The following is a 20,681-nucleotide window of genomic DNA, read 5'->3' on the forward strand; positions in this document are numbered from 1 at the left end:
GCTGTGGGTGATCCTCTTGCAACTTCCTGTTGGGAAGGAGAATATCCCACAAGTAATGGATGATCCGTGGACTGGATACACTTAACAAGAGAAATATAAAATCTTGATTGAAGAATCTTCTTTCAGACACCTAATCTTTACCACCTCCTTGCTTTTAACGTAGGAAAAGAGAATAACTGGGGTTGGAGGGAAGGGAGGTGATATTTAACAGCTTTGCTGTGGTGCTCTTTGCCGCCTCCTGCTGGCCAGGAGTGATATTCCCAATAGTAATTAGAGATGATCCATGGACTCACCGTGTCATTAAAAAGAAATCTCTCTGCCCTAAGAAATATAAATAAAAGGACTTACCCTCAGGGAAAAGCAGCTACCAGTCTGATAGCCTCACTTGACCGCTAACAGGGACCTGTAGAAAAAGAAAGAACAGAGTAACCAACCCTGGCTTTCTATAAGTGGTAGCAATAATGTTAGAAATAAAGCAAAGACAACCTCGCCACTTTCTAACTGCTAATAGCCACCACTACTCTTACTAAAGATATTGACATTGACGCAGCATAACCCCAATCCTTGATTGCAGGGAAAAGTACCCATAAAAGGATTAAATATCTTCAGACACGACAGAGGCAAAAAGAATGACTTGGGATTATGAGTAAGGGAAGTTACACTTAACAGCCAGGAGTTGAATATCCCACTAGTAATTGGAATGACGTTGTGGACTCTCCATGCAATAGGAAAGAAATACATATTTCATATACATACAACAGTGCAATAATAAAATGCTCTAACATTAGATTTTATTAAAGGGCCATTAAAAGGAAAAAAAATAATCACATGCTCTAATCTGTTAAAGGGGTTAAAACACACAGTAGAAATACCTCTCGGGATTCGCAGAGCACTGCTGGTCCCGAGCAGAAAATGCTGCTGATCCAACTAGCGTTGATTGGATTAGCTGCATTTTCCAAAGGGACAAGCAGTCCCAAGTGGTATTTCTAGTGTGTGTTTAAAACCCCTTTTGTGGGTCGATTACAGGTGGATTCCCTTATTAAAAACACAGCTGCAGGAGTAACTGAAAACGGATCTACATACTAAGATTATAGAATCACAAAGGGGCAATTTCTTGTGGGTCCCTTGTGACTGCACAGTACTCAAGATTTATAAAGCCTCATTCAGCTCATGTATGACTACTACACCCCTAACATGTCACAACAGCCTTTGGTTTCAACTTATTATATTTCCTCTGCTGTACTTGCAATCTTGATAATCTAGAGCAGGGCTCGACAAACCCAGGAGCCTGGGAGCCACTGGCTCCTAGAATTTTACCCCTGGCTCCTAAGTTTTGGGGTTATTTTCCATATATCTATATACAAATACATCTGGCTGGCTCCTAAAAATATGCCTGGCTCCAAAATATTCTTACTGGCTACTAATGTTTAAACAGATTTGTCAAGCACTGATCTAGAGCATATTTTTTGTAATATTACATAGGACAAGCACATTGCTAAACTACAGTAAATTTGTGCAGTTTTTAACCAAAGGCAGCAAGGGTGAAAGCTGGTAACTCATGGTTTTCTGGAGGCTATTGTATGATATCCAGAGAACTTGCAGCAATAGACTGAAAAACTGTAAACATTACATTAATAAATGTCTGTTCCAAAATTCCACTAGCTAATGCATTCTTGCAGAGATATCATTTGAAACTTTTGCTGTAAAGAATTCTATGAAACGCTACAAATAAGTTTACCCCTGAACCGCAGACTATTACCTGAGGTACACTACTGTTCTTCATCTCTGAAAGCAAATCGAAGCCATGCCTGACCGTTACCGCTGGCTGCCCAGCCAACAGTCCAACCCGCATGATGGCAATTCTAATTCGGGTGAGCCAGTCCTGGCATGTTTGACGGTTAGTATAAAAAAATGTCCTGATGACCTTAAAGAGGAAGAATTTGTTTTTATTACATATACACAAATGCACACAGCCTCATGTAGGTTAGGAATCTAACACTGAACATACAAGAGTTAAACAGTCCTAACCTTGGGAGGAGAAGTTAACGCGTTAGCACATCCTTCATAAGCATTATACATCAGTTTGTCCAGGTCTTCTAGGTACTGTAGGAGAAGGATTAGCCTCAGCTGGTTGTTACCGTGCCCTTCATCACTATCTGCTGTTGTCCACTGGCTGACATCCTCATCTGGGTTTAAGGTATGAGCTGCCAAGCTTCGTATTATACCTGCCAACAGAGCCGCAAAGTTATAAACACTACTCATGGTTACTCAAAGGATAATCAGAGAAGATCAATTAAAAATAAATACAACTCTGTCCTGAATAAACCACTTTTGTTTTTAAAGCTTATGGAGACTTGTTATATATAATCCACCATGAAAAAAACCAGATCACTTTAATATATTAACATTTACTGGGTCGCCCCCATCCTCTGATACATAACCATCTGAGGACAGGGGCGACCCCGAAAACATTAATATATTAAAGTGATCTGTGTGTTAAAAAAACAGAGTGCTTTCCATGGTGGATTATTATTGAATATTTGAATTGCACCCCAGATGCTAAAGATTAAGCTGGAGTGTGCTGGGCTCGTCTGGATTGTGTGTGTGTGAGATATATATATATATATATATATATACACACACACATATACATATATATATATACATATATATACACACACACACACATACATATATATATACACACACACAGATACACGTACATACATATACACACAGTTCTCAAAATGTCAAGTCCTAAGCTACTATAGTCAGGCCAAAATGTCCCTGTCTGATCCCATCCATCACACCTGCCTACACCACACCCTCTTGGCATATGTTTAAGTCTTTGTGAAACACCTTATTGTGCAGTCATTTTTAATTTTTTTGTTTGCTGCAGCTAAACCACAGCAAATTAAGTATCTTAAATACAATTATTATGAATACATAAAGGCAGTCACTCTCTGTATTTTAATATAATCACACCTTTATTGTAACCAATATGCGTAGTTAAAAACACCCCTTCCACAGACAATATCAGAGGTAGGCGAGCTTAACTACTAAATGTCACATACTGGTCACAAAAGTGTTACTATATTAAAATCCATAAAGTGCCTGCCTGGAGTTTTTGCTGTGGATATTTTTGCTGGCACCCTGTTATTCAAACATTTAAAGTGAGAGTTCCCTTCTGGAGAAATATTAATAGAGATGTGTATGTATGCTTGAGTACTTTGTGCTTGTAAACTGTGTGTGCTGGACCCCCGTGGGTTTCTTCTTTATATCTCATGTGGAATTCAAATAAAGACTTTTCACAGTTTTAACCCTGCCTTTGGATCTACGTTTTTCATGATCGTTTATGTATGTATGTAATATATATATATATATATATATATATATATATATATATATATATATATATATATATATATATATATATATACACACACACACACACACACATTTTTTTACTGCTGCTAGGGATGTTTAAAGGCATATTGTACATAGATATAAAACTGCTGCTTTAGGCTTATTTTTGTATATGGCATAGCAGATTTTGTTCATTGAAAAAAACAAAAAAAAAACCCCATTCAAATGGGCTGTGCTTGCAGAAAACGCAGACATCCTTATCTGACCTATTTCTCTTTACACAAGTCTCCTTATCATATCTCTTTCTATACACAAAGGATGATATGAGAGCAATTGGAAAAAAACATTTTATTATCCGTCACTCCAACCCCTACTTGGTTGATGCCAATTCGTATTCAGAGAATACGAAAATATTCATATTTTCAGAATAGTTGGTGGTTTTAACAAACTAAATTTGCTATTTCAAATAACAAAATAAAGGTAAAAGCTATTTGTAAATAAATTAATACAGTTCAAAATAAACCAGATAATTGGTAACATTTTAAAGGGGAGAACATTTTACATTACGATGCCCCTTTAATAAGTAGTGAGGATAAAAACTGTAAAAAAAAAAAACAAAAACAAAAAACACACAAAACAAAAACGTACAGCACAGTCTTTGAGATAATACCTTCAATTGTCTGAAATGTATCTTGTGCTCTTCCTAAAGGTGTCCTCAGCTTAGACAGTACCGTAAACTGAGCGGCTTCCCATACAGCCCACTGCCACAGTACAGCCTCAGTCTTCAGCAGATTGCGAGGAATAGGCGAAGCGTCACGCTTATCAAGTCTCTGGCAACTGTAAAACAGACGCTCAAGCCAATTGTCTTTGCTAGGGGGGGGAAATATGAAAATGAATCAGTGGACAACAAAAATCTTTTTATGTAAATACAGTAAAGGGAGATGAAACACCATTATTTAATTTCATGATTAAGAGAGTATACAGTTTTAAACAACTTTCCAACTTAGTTTTTGATTTTTTTATAATTCTTTTTATTGAGGAAATATACAGTACATAATAAAGGATACATACAGCATACACAGAGTACAATCCATATGTTCACGGAAAAGTTTACAAAAGCAGAGTGTCAGAGAAATAGTAATGCAACTACACATTTTGCCATTATCTCCACAGAGGCATTTTAATACTGCAGCATTTTAAGCTCTCCTTTTATAAAGAGTAGGGAGTCAGATAACCCATTTATGCGATTCAACTTGCAGCATCTCGCTCTCATAAGCTCCCTCATATAGACATTTGATTTCCTCATTTTTCATATTAAATTAAACACAAATAAATAACAAAAAACACAAAAACAAAACGGCATAACCGAACAAACCATGGAATCTGTAATAGACTATAGTGCAGTTTTATATGTAAGGAGCTGGAATGTCACAGCTGATCTGATTTATGGTGACACAGCTGAGAAACTATACCAAATTGCTTATAATATAGTTAAAAGGGACACTGAACACAAATTTGTTCTTTAATGATTCAGATAGAGCAGCAATTTTAAGCAACTTTATAATTTACTTCTATTATCAATTTTTATTCGTTCTCTTGCTATCTATTTGAAAAAGTAGGCATCTAAGCTAAGGAGCCAGCAAATTTTTGGTTCAGACCCAGGATAGCACTTGTTTATTGGTGGATAAATGTATCCACCAATCAGCAAGAACAACCCAGGTTGTTCGCCAAAAATAGGTCTGCATCTAAACTTACATTCTTGCTTTTCAAATAAAGATACCAAGAGAATTAAGAAAATTTGATAAAATGGGTTCAGTATTACAGTAACTGCTCAGGTGATTCTGAAGGAGTGCGAGTAAAAAGAAGACAAAAACAGAGATCTTCTTAGGTTATAACATTTTGGCATACCTTGAAGACTTAAAACATCAACCTATGATAACAAGAAAGCAGAATGTAACCCTTGCAACTCCTGAGTTGCAGGGAGAAAATTATTTTAACTACATAGAATCATGCAGTCTATCTGAAATAAAACAAAAACTGAAATGTGTGCTGGAAGGAACCAACCACATGAAAGTTACATTAACCCACGCTGCCCTTTCCTTTCAAAGTTCAGGATGGGATAGAAGGGCTGATAGATCAGGCAGACAGGGCTATAAGGTTAATAAGCCAAAGTCCACTAAAGCCTTTTCCTGGAATGTTGACATGAGTTTCCCACATGGCTGCACTAGAGGAATCTCTGAGTTACCTTCCATGCCGCCTGCTGTTTCTGCACCTCACTGACCTCCACAGCACTCAATGCAATGTAAAAAATGTTCAAAGTAGGAATAAGTACTTGTTCCTCCACTAATGTAGTAACAGCTATATGATACTCTGAATCCTCTGTAGGTAGGTACCATGCAGAATAAACTGGAGGAGATTTTAATTTAGTTGGTTTTATAGAATTGGGAGCTAGGAAAACTTGGTCAGAGTCTATAACCAGATTGTCTACTTTGTGAACTGCCAAGCTGACAGAGAGATCGACAACTTCTACTTCCTTGGTTCATACCTCTTTTAAAAGATCCTCGATAGTTGCTGACAGGGAGTCAAATAATGGAGTAAATGCCTCATTCAGGTTACAGATAATGTTCTCCATCTTGTCTCCAAGCCCACAGAAATCAACTGCGGTGTACCCCAAGGCTCTTCGCTGAGCCCCACCCTATTCAACATCTACATGGCCCCTCTCGCCGCCATCATCCGACGACACGACCTCAACATCGTCTCCTACGCCGACGACACCCAGCTAATAATCTCACTCACCAGTGACCCCACCACCGCCAAGAGAAACGTCCACGAAGGGCTGACAGCAGTTGCCACCTGGATGAGCTACAACTGCCTAAAGCTGAACGCAGACAAGACCGAAGACCTCCTCGGTCCCACGACATCCGCTTGGAATAACTCCTGGTGGTCCACAGCCCTCGGACACCCTCCAACCACGCACGAAATCTAGGCGTCATCCTGGACTCATCACTGTCCATGGACCGGCAAATCAACGTCTCTTCTGCATGCTTCCACACACTTCACCTGCTGCGAAAGATCTTCAAATGGATCCCAACCGAGACCAGGAAGACTGTCACTCACACGTCGTCAGCAGCCGACTGGACTACGGTAACGCACTTTACGCCAGCTCCACCATCAAGCTCCAAAAGAGACTACAGCGCTTCCAGAACACCTCGGCCAGACTAATCCTCGACATCCCATCCCCCGTCAATGCCACATCACCAAACACCTGCGGGACCTGCACTGGCTCCCCATCAACAAAAGAATAACCTTCAAGCTTCTCACCCACGCATTCAAGGCCCTCCACAACATCGGTCCCGAATACTTGAACCACCGCGTTACCTTCTACACCCCTGCCAGACAACTTTGATCGGCCGACCAAGCCCTCGCAGTCATCCCCAAAAAACCACAGCGGGAGGCAGATCCTTCTCTCACCTGGCAGCCAAGACTTGGAACACCCACCCGCTGCACCTCAGACAAGCTACCGCCCTAACTAAGTTCAGAAAGGACCTTAAGACCTGGCTCTTCGACTGAACCGCAACCCTCAGCGCCTTGAGACCCTTACGGGTGAATAGCTGCGTTTTACAAGAACCAGATAGATATGCATAAAACTTAGCACGTGGGTTTGCTCTCCAGTTTAACAGTGTCAGTAGAATAAACAATGCAGGATTTAAATCCATTATATCTTTACAAAGCCTTCCGGGGAAGAAGAGATTGAAGTGCTTCTATCTGCAGAAAGTTCCCAGATAGCTTTTCTGTCAAGGGAGAGGCAGATGGCATAAGAAGTTGGCTGTGTAATGTAAATCATAGGAGGTTTCTCGGAGTTAAAGAAGCCTGCAGCCATCTTGAAGAGCCGCCCACCGGAAGTCCCAATTTAGTTTTACTATCAAATTTACTTTGTATTCTTCGTATACTTTGTTGGAAAGCGGGTGTCTGCACCATTGTATGGCAGCAGTTTTGCAAAAAAATAAAAAATTTATGCTTACCTGATAAATTTCTTTCTTTCCGGATATGGCGAGTCCACGGCTTGAGTAATTACTATTGGGAATATCACTCCTGGCCAGCAGGAGGTGGCAAAGAGCACCACAAGTAAACTGTTAAGTATCACTCCCTTACCCACAACCCGCAGTTATTCGACCGAAGGGAAATGGAGAAAAAAAGAGTAACACACGGTGTAGAGGTGCCTGAGGTTATAGTCAAAATAACAACGGTCTTAAAATAAAGGGTGGGGCCGTGGACTCACCATATCCGGAAAGAAATACATTTATCAGGTAAGCATACATTTTGTTTTTCTTTCCTAAGATATGGCGAGTCCACGGCTTGAGTAATTACTGTTGGGAACCAATACCAAGCTAGAGGACACGGATAAATAGGGAGCGACAAGACAGGCAGTCCTAAACAGAAGGCACCACTGCTTGAAAAACCTCTCTCCCAAAAGAAGCCTCAGCCGAGGCAAAAATATAAAATTTGGAAAAAGTATGTAGAGAAGACCAAGTTGCAGCCTTGCAATATTGTTCCACTGAAGCTTCATTTTTGAAAGCCCAAGAAGAGGAAACCGCTCTTGTGGAATGAGCCATAATTCTCTCAGGAGGCTGCTGTCCCGCAGTCTCATAAGCCAAACAAATTATACTTTGTAAACAAAAAAAGAGTAGTAGCAGTAGCTTTCAGACCTTTACGTTTCCTAGAGAAACAGACAAAGAGGGCAGACTGGCGAAAATCCTTAGTCGCCTGTAAGTAGAATTTAAGAGCACGTACAACAGCCAAATTATGTACGAAACGTTCTTTGGAAGAAGGAGGATTAGGACACAGAGAGGGAACAACAACTTCCTGATTGATATTTCTATTAGAAACAACCTTAGGAAGGAAACCTAACTTAGTAAGAAGAACAGCTTTATCGGCATGAAAAATAAGGGGAATCACACTGCAGAGCTGAGAGTTCCGAGACTCTTCGCGCAGAAGAGATAGCAATAAAAAACAAAACCTTCCAAGATAACTTAATGTCTATGGAATGCAACGGCTCAAACAGAGCCAGCTGTAAAACTTTATGAACAAGGTTAAGTCTCCAAGGAGGAGCAACAGACTTAAAGACAAGCCTGATTTTGACCAAGGCCTGACAAAAAGATTGCACATCTGCCAAACGTTTATGTAGTAAAACTAATAAAGCAGAAATCTGACCCTTCAGGGTACTGACTGACAATTCCTTCTCCAGACCTTCCTGAAGAAGAGATAAAATTCTAGGAATTCTAATTCTACTCCAAGAGTAGCCCTTGAAATCACACCAATAAAGATATTTACGCCATATCTTATGGTAAATTTTTCTAGTAACAGGCTTGCGAGCCTGAATCATGGTCTCAATGACTGACTCAGAAAAACCACGCTTAGACAGAATTAAGCGTTCAATTTCCAAGCTGACAGCTTCAGAGAAACAAGATTTGGATGAAGGAAGGGACCCTGAATCAGGAGGTCCTTCCTCCGAGGTAGTCTCCAAGGTGGGAGAGATGACATCTCCACTAGGTCTGCAAACGAGATCCTGCGAGGCCACGCAGGGGCTATTAGAATCACTGACGCCCTCTCTTGTTTGATACGAGCAATGACTCGAGGAAGGAGAGCAAACGGAGGAAACAGGTATGCCAATCTGAAAACGCAAGGAACCGCCAGAGCATCTATCAGAACGGCATGCGGATCTCTTGACCTTGAACCGTACCTTGGAAGCTTGGCGTTCTGATGGGACGCCATCAGATCTAACTCTGGCACCCCCCCATTTGAGGACTAAGCTGGAAAACACCTCTGGATGGAGTTCTCACTCCCCGGGATGAAAAGTCTGTCTGCTCAGAAAATCCACTTCCCAGTTGTCTACTCCTGGAATGTGGATGGCAGACAGCAATTGTGGGTCTCAGCCCACTGAAGAATCCGAGTAAACTCCATCATGGCTAAGGAACTCTGAGTTCCTCCCTGGTGATTGATGTAAGCCACAGAGGTTATGTTGTCTGACTGGAACCTGATAAATTGGGCTGAGGACAACTGAGGCCAAGCCAATAGAGCATTGTAAAATCACCCTCAACTCCAAGATGTTGATGGGAAGAGCAGACTCCTCCCGATTCCAAAGGCCCTGAGCTTTTAACGAGTTCCAGACTGCTCCCTAGCCCAGCAGGCTGGCATCCGTGGTCACCGAAAGCACGTGCCCTGAGACAGATGTTCCTGAGAAATCCACCACTCTAACTCTGTTCTCTGAGATAAATCCGCATGATGCCATTCCATTGTCTAAGCATGCACAACTGGAGAGCTCTCAAATGGAATAGAGCAAAAGGAATGATGTCCATGGAAGCCACCATCAGACCAATTACCTCCATACATTGAGCCACTGAAGGATGAGCAGAAGCCTGAAGAGAGAGGCAAGAGGAAATGATTTTGTTTTTCCTGACTTCTGTCAGAAAATCTTCATTAATAGAGAATCTATTATGGTCCCTAAGAACACTACTCTTGTAGCAGAGGAAAGGGAGCTTTTTTCCAGATTCACATTCCAACCATGTGAAAGACAATATCTCTGTATGATATTTTGCTAGTTGAAAAGATGGTGCCTGAACCAATATGTCGTCCAGGTAGGGTGCCACAGCAATTCCACGAGAACGGATCACTGCCAAAAGAGCCCCCAGAACCCTTGAAAAAAATTCCGGGAGCCGTGGCTAGACCAAATGGAAGGGCCACAAACTGGAAATGTATAGGCAAATCTCAGGAATCTGTGATGGTTCCTGTGAATAGGAACATGAAGATACACATCATTTAGGACTATGGTTGTCATAAACTAACCCTCTTGTACTAAAAGGAAGAATAGAGCGTATAATCTCCATCTTAAAGGATGGAACTTTGAGAAAATTGTTTAGACACTTCAAGTCTAGAATGGGACGGAAAGTTCCCTCTTTTTTGGGAACCACAAATAGGTTGGATTAGGACCTGAGACCCTGTTCCTGCACTGGAACTATCACTCCCAGGGAGGAAAGATGTTGTATACATTTCAAGAACGCCTCTCTCTTTATGTGGTCTGCAGATAATCTTCAGAGAAAGAATCTGCCTCTGGGAGGAAAAGTCTTGAATTTCAATTTGTAGCCCTGGAATACTATGTCCACAGGCCAGGGATCTGGGACATCTCGTATCCAGGCTTGAGAGAACTGAGAAAGTCTGCCCCCCACCTGATCCGATCCCAGATCAGGGGCAAACCCTTCATGCTGATTTGGAGTCAGCTGTGGGTTTCTTTGATTGTTTCCCCTTGTTCCAAGAGTGATTGGGTCTCCAAGAAGACTTGGATTGTTCCTGCTTGGAAGAAGAAGGGGAAGGCTTTCCTCAGAAGTTTCGACAGAAACGAAAATGACTCTGACGTCCTTTAGGCCTATTCTTATCTTGAGGTAGAAAAGACCCTTTTCCAACCATAATATCAAAGATCATTTCTGCCAAACCGGGTCCAAACAAGGTTTTGCCCTTGTAAGGAATCGCCAGAAGCTTGACTTTAGAGGAAACGTCCGCAGACCAGGATTTTAACCATAGCGCCCTGCGGGCTAGGATAGCGAAACTAGAAGTTTTAGCTCCTAGACTAACAACCTGTAAAATGGCATCTGCAATAAAAGAATTGGCCAACTTAAGAGCTTTAATCCTATCTAGAATTTCATCCAAGGAAGTCTCTACTTGAAGAGAATCAGACAAGGCATTGAACCAATAAGATGCCGCACTAGTCACGGTGGCAATACACACTGCAGGTTGCCAATGGAGACCTTGATGAACATAAATCTTTTTCAAATAAGCCTCAGGTTTCTGGTCAATCGGATCCTTAAAAGATCAGCTATCATCAATAGTGGTTCTCTTAGCCAGAGTGGAAATGGCCCCTTCAACTTTGGGTACAGTATACCAAGTGTCTTTAATGGAATCCTCAACAGGAAACATTTTCTTAAAAATGGGAGATGGGAAAAAAAAAAAAAAAAGACACCCCTGGTTTCTCCCATTCCTGTGAGATAACCTCCCTAGCACAGTCCGGCACAGGAAAAACCTCCAAAGTGGAAGGTTCATCAAAGAAACTATTAAGTTTACTAGATTTCTTAGGAGTGACAACGACAGGGGTATCGGAGTCATCTAAAGTAGCTAAAACCTCCTTTAACAATACACAAAGGTGTTCAAGCTTAAATCTGAAGGATACCACCTCAGCCTCAGAAGAAGGAATTATACTGTCCGAATCTGAGATTTCACCCTCAGAAAGTCCATATTTATCTTCCTCATCAGACTTATGAGAAAGGGCAACTTGGGAAGCAGAACTGAGGACAGGCACCTTACTTTCTGAATTTCTAGATTTCCTCTTGTGTTTTCCCTGTAATCTGGGAACGGCAGCTAATGCCGCAGATAACGCTGAAGATACCTGGGCAGCAATTTCTGCTTTTAAATAAACTCCACTAGGAGTTAGAGGAACCGCAGGGCACTGCATGTGAAGCCACTGTGGCTTGGGACGTAGCAGGAGAAAGCTGAGGTATTATTTTAACAGCATCATCCTGAGAGACATTAGGCTCAAAAAGTTTACCTTTATTTTGCAAGGTTTTCTTGACACATGAAGAACAAAATTGCATAGGAGCTGCAATTTGTGTATCTAAACATAATAAGTATGAATTCATGAGAGCAGGCTCTTACTCCATATCAGACATGTTGTGAAACAGTAAATAAACTTGAACAGATAAGCTTCAAAGATTTTAATATTCAATTAAAATAAGCCAAGGAAAAAATTCACTTTAAATTTTATCCCAAATTAGGATCGATCCCCAGCTAAGATTATGTGAGAAAAGTTAATAAAAAAACATTTAATAAACATCAAAAATACCCCTCAGGCAACCCCACACCTCAATTACTGAGGTGCCTTACCACTACCAATAAAGACTGGATCACCCATAAATGGAGAAAAACTTTTTCCTCAAACGTTATGAAGTAAAGCCAGTCATGTGACCGCAACTGCCGAGCTCAAATTACTGCTGTGACACAGAGAGGCACTAAAAATAGCTTCCTGGTACACTGAGCACCAGAAATAACCATTTTTTTTTTAAACCTGATAGTTTAAAATGTTGCATCGTTTTATTTTAAAGCAAGGGGGAAATGAATAAGCTGCTGAAATAGAAAATTTAGCCTTACTTTCAGTTTAAACTTGTATTGTTTTATCAAGTAAATGTGTCAGAAAATAAAGCCTAATAAAACCATTTTACCCTTTATTTTTAAGAGTTTAAATGTTATTCTCACACATGCTACAGTGCCTGCTTCATGCCCCAGTGTAACCCATACAACAGAATTATCTATGCCCCAATAAAAAAGCAGTGTCTTAATTTAAGTGCATGGTCTCCCCAACAGGAAGAAAAAGCACTTACCTGCTCCGCTGTTCGGCATGTAGACAGTTACAAGGAATGAGAAGACAGTTCTTCACAGAGACCTTTGAAAAAGAAAGAACAGAGTAGCCAACTCTGGCTTTCTAAACTAGGGCAGCAATTGTTAGGAAAACTCACTAAGTACCTCTTTACAAGTTCCTAACTGCTTTAAAGCCACCACTACCAGACTGCAAGGAATGACGTGGAATACGGCTATACTCAAAACTTGCTTGTAGATGAAATCTTAATTTATCTTCAGACACTTAAACTTCACCTCCTCCATGCACCGAAGGCAAAGAGAATGACAGGGGTTTGTGGGTAAGGGAGTGATACTTAACAGTTTGAATGTGGTGCTCTTTGCCTCTTCCTGTTGGCCAGGAGTGATATTCCCAACAGTAATTACTGAAGCCGTGGACTCACCATATCTTAGGAAAGAAATGTTCTACATTTGCAAAGGCACTAGATGGCAGCAGTGTTTCCTGTCATGTATTACACCAGAATACAATGAGAATGAAAGAAATTTGATAATAAAAGTAAATTGAAAACTTTTTTAAAATTGCATGCTCTGTCTAAATCACGAAAAATAATCTTTAGGTTTCAAGTCCCTTTAATATCCGTAAATAGCGGAAACAAAACTTTAAATGGACATGGATGTCAAAATTAAATGTTGATGGTTCAGAGAAAGCATTCAAATTAATTAGACTTTCAATTAATTTCTATTATCAAATTTATAACTCTCTCAGTCTTTGTTGAAACTTTCCGTGAGCACATACTGAGGTAAGCTCAGGAGTGTGCATTTGTCCTTAGCACTGTATTAATGGCACAGTTACAAATAATTTTGCAAACACTGCATTCATATTCTCTCAAGACGCATGCTCCTGACCCTACCACAGTATGCTCTCATGGAAAGGAACAATATTTTAACAAAGCAGAACAAAAAAAAAAAATAGGCAAGTTTGATACCAGAATCAAAAGTGGAAAGTTTATGAAATTGCTTGCTCTGAATCAGGACAGTTTACTTTTGATTTCCATTATACTTTACTGAGAGTGAACTGAAGCTTCAAAGCTAACTGATTCAGTTTCACCACCTTCAATGAATCCAGTCCACCTGTGCTATGAACACATTTTGGTTATTGTTTCTCTACCTGAGTCGTTCAATTAAAGAGGCAATTCAATTGTTCAAGCAGGAGTATCCTTAAATGCAGCCCATTAACAGATGTCCCCGGATGTCAGGTGGCAGTTAGACACACAAGTACAAAACTGTAAATGCATAGAGAATTCAGGAGCATAGCCACACTTTTACTTACCCTAATCGGTGAGCACTTCCATATAGAACAAAACTGATCACATCTGAGAAATCCTGAGGGTGGAACGTGTTGCTTGGTGATTTGCTCATGTGGTTTCTTATAGCAGAGGATATCTCTTGCATTTCTGTATGGTTGGCACTGCTATATTTCAAATAAATAAAAAATACATAGCTAGTTAATAAAATGTGCAGCCCCTAAAAGTTAAGGCCCTTTAACCAAGTGGAGTACAAACACCAAGAAATTATTCAACCCCTGAGTTTCACTCTCCTTCAGAGTAGGAGAGTCATCTCTAGAATTTAGGATACATTTTGAGCACTAGTGTTTTGAAGAACCCAACCCCTAAAAATCTAAAATTTGAACAGAAAACTGAAAGGGAAAATCAAATTATTTTTTAACACCACCACATCCCTAGATTGGGATGAAAAGAAAAAGATGCCTCTGAACACAAAAATATGAATGTAGAAATATACAAACGTATAAAAAAAAAAAAAAAAAAAAAAGACTGCTTCATGTAGGTAGATTACACTGTTAGCTGCCCACATACATAAATGTTAAAAACGCTTTAATTCTGGTAAAATTATGAACGATAGAAATCCAAAATATAGATATTGGATTATCATGAAGTGTATGTGGGAGAGTGCTTGGTGTATACTGTTTGAATCAAAACCCCCAGTTGAACCGGAAAACCTGGTTAGCAGCTATATCTTGTATATGTCTTAGAGAAGGAAGCTGATTTTTAAATGTTCTTGATTGTACTGGTTGTAAAAATCACTCTACGTGCCAGTATTTAGGATCTAAAATTATACTCTAAGACTTAGCACAATTGAGCTGATTATTTGTTGCGGCAAAACCAGTTGGTTCAAAACATTGGCAACATTGTCTATAGTATTGTATCAAGATATATATATATTTTGTAATATTGTATAGTCCAATATTGGACTCGATTGTAACTATTGAGCTAGTTGCCGTGTTATGGAGAGGATTTGTATCAGAACATAACATCCCACATTAAGTTATGTTTTTCTAGAGATTAATCCCCTAGATTAATCTCTAGAAAAACATAATTTAATGTGGAATGTTATGTTATGATACGAATCCTCTCCATAATACGGCAACTAGCTCAATAGTTACAATCAAGTCCAATATTGGACTATACAATATTACAAAATATATACAGTCATATGCAAAAGTTTAGGCACCCTTGACAATTTCCATGATTTTCATTTATAAATAATTGGGTGTTTGGATCAGCAATTTCATTTTGATCTATCAAATAACTAAAGGACACAGTAATATTTCAGTAGTGAAATGAGGTTTATTGGATTAACAGAAAAACATAATTTATGTAAGAATTTACCTGATAAATTCATTTCTTTCATATTAGCAAGAGTCCATGAGCTAGTGACGTATGGGATATACATTCCTACCAGGAGGGGCAAAGTTTCCCAAACCTCAAATGCCTATAAATACACCCCTCACCACACCCACAAATCAGTTTAACGCATAGCCAAGAAGTGGGGTGATAAGACAAAAGTGCGAAAGCATAAAAAATAAGGAATTGGAATAATTGTGCTTTATACAAAAAAATCATAACCACCACAAAAAGGGTGGGCCTCATGGACTCTTGCTAATATGAAAAATGAATTTATCAGGTAAATTCTTACATAAATTATGTTTTCTTTCATGTAATTAGCAAGAGTCCATGAGCTAGTGACGTATGGGATAATGACTACCCAAGATGTGGATCTTCCACGCAAGAGTCACTAGAGAGGGAGGGAAAAAATAAAGACAGCCAATTCCGCTGAAAATAATCCACACCCAAAATAAAAAACTGAAATTATAAGCAGAAGAATCAAACTGAAACAGCTGCCTGAAGTACTTTTCTACCAAAAACTGCTTCAGAAGAAGAAAACACATCAAAATGGTAGAATTTAGTAAAAGTATGCAAAGAAGACCAAGTTGCTGCTTTGCAAATCTGATCAACCGAAGCTTCATTCCTAAACGCCCAGGAAGTAGAAACTGACCTAGTAGAATGAGCTGTAAACCTTTGAGGCGGAGTTTTACCCGACTCGACATAAGCATGATGAATAAAAGATTTCAACCAAGATGCCAAAGAAATGGCAGAGGCCTTCTGACCTTTCCTAGAACCGGAAAAGATAACAAATAGACTAGAAGTCTTTCGGAAAATCTTAGTAGCTTCAACATAATATTTCAAAGCTCTAACTACATCCAAAGAATGCAATGATCTCTCCTTAGAATTCTTAGGAATAGGACATAATGAAGGAACCACAATTTTTCTACTAATGTTGTTAGAATTCACAACCTTAGGTAAAAAATGTAAAAGAAGTTCGCAACACCGCCTTATCCTGATGAAAAATCAGAAAAGGAGACTCACAAGAAAGAGCAGATAATTCAGAAACTCTTCTAGCAGAAGAGATGGCCAAAAGAAACAAAACTTTCCAAGAAAGTAATTTAATGTCCAGTGAATGCCTAGGTCCAAATGGAGGAGCTTGAAGAGCCCCCAGAACCAAATTCAAACTCCAAGGAGGAGAAATTGACTTAACAAGTTTTATACGAACCAAAGCTTGTACAAAACAATAAAAATCAGGAAAACTAGCAATCTTTCTGTGAAAAAGAACAGAAAGAGCAAAGATTTGTCCTTTTAAGGAACTTGCAGACAAAACTTATCCAAAACATCCTGAAGAAACTGTAAAATTCTAGGAATTCTAAAAGAATGCCAAGAAAAATGATGAGAAAAAAATGCAAGTCTTCCAGACTCGATAATATATCATCCTAGATACAGATTTACGAGCCTGCAACATAGTAATAATTACGGAGTCAGAGAAACCTCTATGACTGAGAATCAAGCGTTCAATCTCCATACCTTCAATTTTAAGGATTTGAGATCCTGATGGAAAAAAAGGACCTTGTGATAGAAGGTCTGGTCTTAGCGGAAGAGTCCATGGATGGCAAGGAGCCATCCGGACAAGATCCGCATACCAAAACCTGTGAGGCCATGCTGGAGCCACCAGCAGAATAAATGAACGCTCCATTAGAATTTTGGAAATCACTCTTGAAAGAAGAACTAGAGGCGGAAAGATATAGCAGGATGATATTTCCAAGGAAGTGACAATGCATCCACTGCTTCCGCCTGAGGATCCTTGGATCTGGACAGATACCTGGGAAGCTTCTTGTTGAGATGAGAAGCCATCAGATCTATTTCTGGAAATCCCCATATGTGAACAATCTGAAGAAATACCTCTGGGTGAAGAGACCATTCGCCCGGATGTAGCATTTGGTGACTGAGATAATCCGCTTCCCAATTGTCTATACCTGGGATATGAACCGCAGAAATTAGACAGGAGCTGGATTTCGCCCATACAAGTATTCGAGATACTTCCTTTATAGCCAGAGGACTGTGAGTCCCTCCTTGATGATTGATGTATGCCACAGTTGTGACATTGTCTGTCTGAAAACAAATGAACGATTCTCTCTTCAGAAGAGGCCAAAACTGAAGAGCTCTGAAAATTGCACGGAGTTCCAAAATATTGATCGGTAATCTCACCTCCTGAGATTCCCAAACTCCTTGTGCTATCAGAGATCCCCACACTGCTCCCCAACCTGTGAGACTTGCATCTGTTGAAATTACAGTCCAGGTCGGAAGCACAAAAGAAGCCCCCTGAATTAAACGATGGTGATCTGTCCACCACGTTAGAGAGTGTCGTACAATCGGTTTTAAAGATATTAATTGAGATATCTTTGTGTAATCCTTGCACCATTGATTCAGCATACAGAGCTGAAGAGGTCGCATGTGAAAACGAGCAAAGGGGATCGCGTCCGATGCAGCAGTCATAAGACCTAGAATTTCCATGCATAAGGCTACCGAAGGGAATGATTGTGACTGAAGATTTCGACAAGCTGAAATCAATTTTAGACGTCTCTTGTCTGTTAAAGACAGAGTCATGGACACTGAATCTATCTGGAAACCCAGAAAGGTTACCCTTGTCTGAGGAATCAATGAACTTTTTGGTAAATTGATCCTCCAACCATGATCTTGAAGAAACAACACAAGTCGATTCGTATGAGATTCTGCTAAATGTAAAGACTGAGCAAGTACCAAGATATCGTCCAAATAAGGAAATACCACAATACCCTGATCTCTGATTACAGACAGAAGGGCACCGAGAACCTTTGTAAAAATTCTTGGAGCTGTAGCTAGGCCAAACGGCAGAGCCACAAACTGGTAATGCTTGTCCAGAAAAGAGAATCTCAGGAACTGATAATGATCTGGATGAATCGGAATATGCAGATATGCATCCTGTAAATCTATTGTGGACATATAATGCCCTTGCTGAACAAAAGGCAAGATAGTCCTTACAGTTACCATTTTGAACGTTGGTATCCTTACATAACGATTCAATATTTTTAGATCCAGAACTGGTCTGAAGGAATTCTCCTTCTTTGGTACAATGAAGAGATTTGAATAAAACCCCATCCCCTGTTCCGAAACTGGAACTGGCATAATTACTCCAACCAACTCTAGATCTGAAACACAATTCAGAAATGCTTGAGCTTTCACTGGATTTACTGGGACACGGGAAAGAAAAAATCTCTTTGAAGGAGGTCTCATCTTGAAACCAATTCTGTACCCTTCTGAAACAATGTTCTGAATCCAAAGATTGTGAACAGAATTGATCCAAATTTCTTTGAAAAAACGTAACCTGCCCCCTACCAGCTGAGCTGGAATGAGGGCCGCACCTTCATGTGGACTTAGAAGCAGGCTTTGCCTTTCTAGAAGGCTTGGATTTATTCCAGACTGGAGATGGTTTCCAAACTGAAACTGCTCCTGAGGATGAAGGATCAGGCTTTTGTTCTCTGTTGAAACGAAAGGAACGAAAACGATTATTAGCCCTGTTTTTACCTTTAGATTTTTTATCCTGTGGTAAAAAAGTTCCTTTCCCACCAGTAACAGTTGAGATAATAGAATCCAACTGAGAACCAAATAATTTGTTACCCTGGAAAGAAATGGAAAGTAGAGTTGATTTAGAAGCCATATCAGCATTCCAAGTCTTAAGCCATAAAGCTCTTCTAGCTAAAATAGCTAGAGACATAAACCTGACATCAACTCTGATAATATCAAAAATGGCATCACAGATAAAATTATTAGCATGCTGAAGAAGAATAATAATATTATGAGAATCATGATCCGTTACTTGTTGCGCTAAAGTTTCCAACCAAAAAGTTGAAGCTGCAGCAACATCAGCCAATGATATAGCAGGTCTAAGAAGATTACCTGAACACAGATAAGCTTTTCTTAGAAAGGATTCAATTTTCCTATCTAAAGGATCCTTAAACGAAGTACCATCTGACGTAGGAATAGTAGTACGTTTAGCAAGGGTAGAAATAGCCCCATCAACTCTAGGGATTTTGTCCCAAAATTCTAATCTGTCAGACGGCACAGGATATAATTGCTTAAAACGTTTAGAAGGAGTAAATGAATTACCCAATTTATCCCATTCTTTAGAAATTACTTCAGAAATAGCATTAGGAACAGGAAAAACTTCTGGAATAACCACAGGAGATTTAAATACCTTATCTAAACGTTTAGAATTAGTATCAAGAGGACCAGAATCCTCTATTTCTAAAGCAATTAGCACTTAAGTAAAGAACGAATAAATTCCATTTTAAATAAATATGAAGATTTATCAGCATCAATCTCTGAGACAGAATCCTCTGAACCAGAAGAGTCATCAGAATCAGAATGATGATGTTCATTTAAAAATTCATCTGTAGGGAGAGAAGTTTTAAAAGATTTTTTATGTTTTCTAGAAGGAGAAATAACAGACATAGCCTTCTTGATGGATTCAGAAACAAAATCTCTTATGTTATCAGGAACATTCTGCACCTTAGATGTTGAAGGAACTGCAACAGGCAATGGTACATTACTAAAGGAAATATTATCTGCATTAACAAGTTTGTCATGACAATTAATACAAACAACAGCCGGAGAAATAGCTACCAAAAGTTTACAGCAGATACACTTAGCTTTGGTAGTTCCAGCACTAGACAGCGATTTTCCTGAAGTATCTTCTGACTCAGATGCAACGTGAGACATCTTGCAATATGTAAGAGAAAAAACAACATATAAAGCAAAATTGATCAAATTCCTTAAATGACAGTTTCAGGAATGGGAAAAAATGCTATGAACAAGCTTCTAGCAACCAGAAGCAATGAAAAATGAGACTTAAATAATGTGGAGACAAAAGCGACGCCCAAATTTTTTAGCGCCAAATAAGACGCCCACATTATTTGGAGCCTAAATGCTTTTGGCGCCAAAAATTACGCCACATCCGGAACGCCGACATTTTTGGCGCAAAAGAACGTCAAAAAAATGACGCAACTTCCGGCGACACGTATGACGCCGGAAACGGAAAAGATTTTTTGCGCCAAAAAAGTCCGCGCCAAGAATGACGCAATAAAATGAAGCATTTTCAGCCCCCGCGAGCCTAACAGCCCACAGGGAAAAAAAAGAGTCAAATTTTTAAGGTAAGAAAAAATGTTTGATTCAAATGCATTATCCCAAATATGA

General features: G+C 39.5%; 1 protein-coding gene across 2 annotated transcripts in view; it reads right to left on the minus strand.

Annotated features, from left to right (window-relative positions):
• Nucleotides 1-20,681, minus strand: part of SMG1 (SMG1 nonsense mediated mRNA decay associated PI3K related kinase) — a 348,909-nt gene that overhangs the window by 219,425 nt on the left and 108,803 nt on the right. For both annotated transcript variants that reach the window (XM_053695253.1, XM_053695252.1), the window contains exons 19-22: nt 14,093-14,233; nt 4,037-4,236; nt 2,029-2,225; nt 1,760-1,924 (exon numbers count right to left, since the gene is read on the minus strand). In XM_053695253.1, the coding sequence (XP_053551228.1) occupies nt 1,760-1,924; nt 2,029-2,225; nt 4,037-4,236; nt 14,093-14,233 (703 nt within the window). The remainder of the gene's footprint in view (nt 1-1,759; nt 1,925-2,028; nt 2,226-4,036; nt 4,237-14,092; nt 14,234-20,681) is intronic.

Source organism: Bombina bombina, chromosome 11, assembly GCF_027579735.1.
Source record: "Bombina bombina isolate aBomBom1 chromosome 11, aBomBom1.pri, whole genome shotgun sequence".
NCBI lineage: Eukaryota > Metazoa > Chordata > Amphibia > Anura > Bombinatoridae > Bombina > Bombina bombina.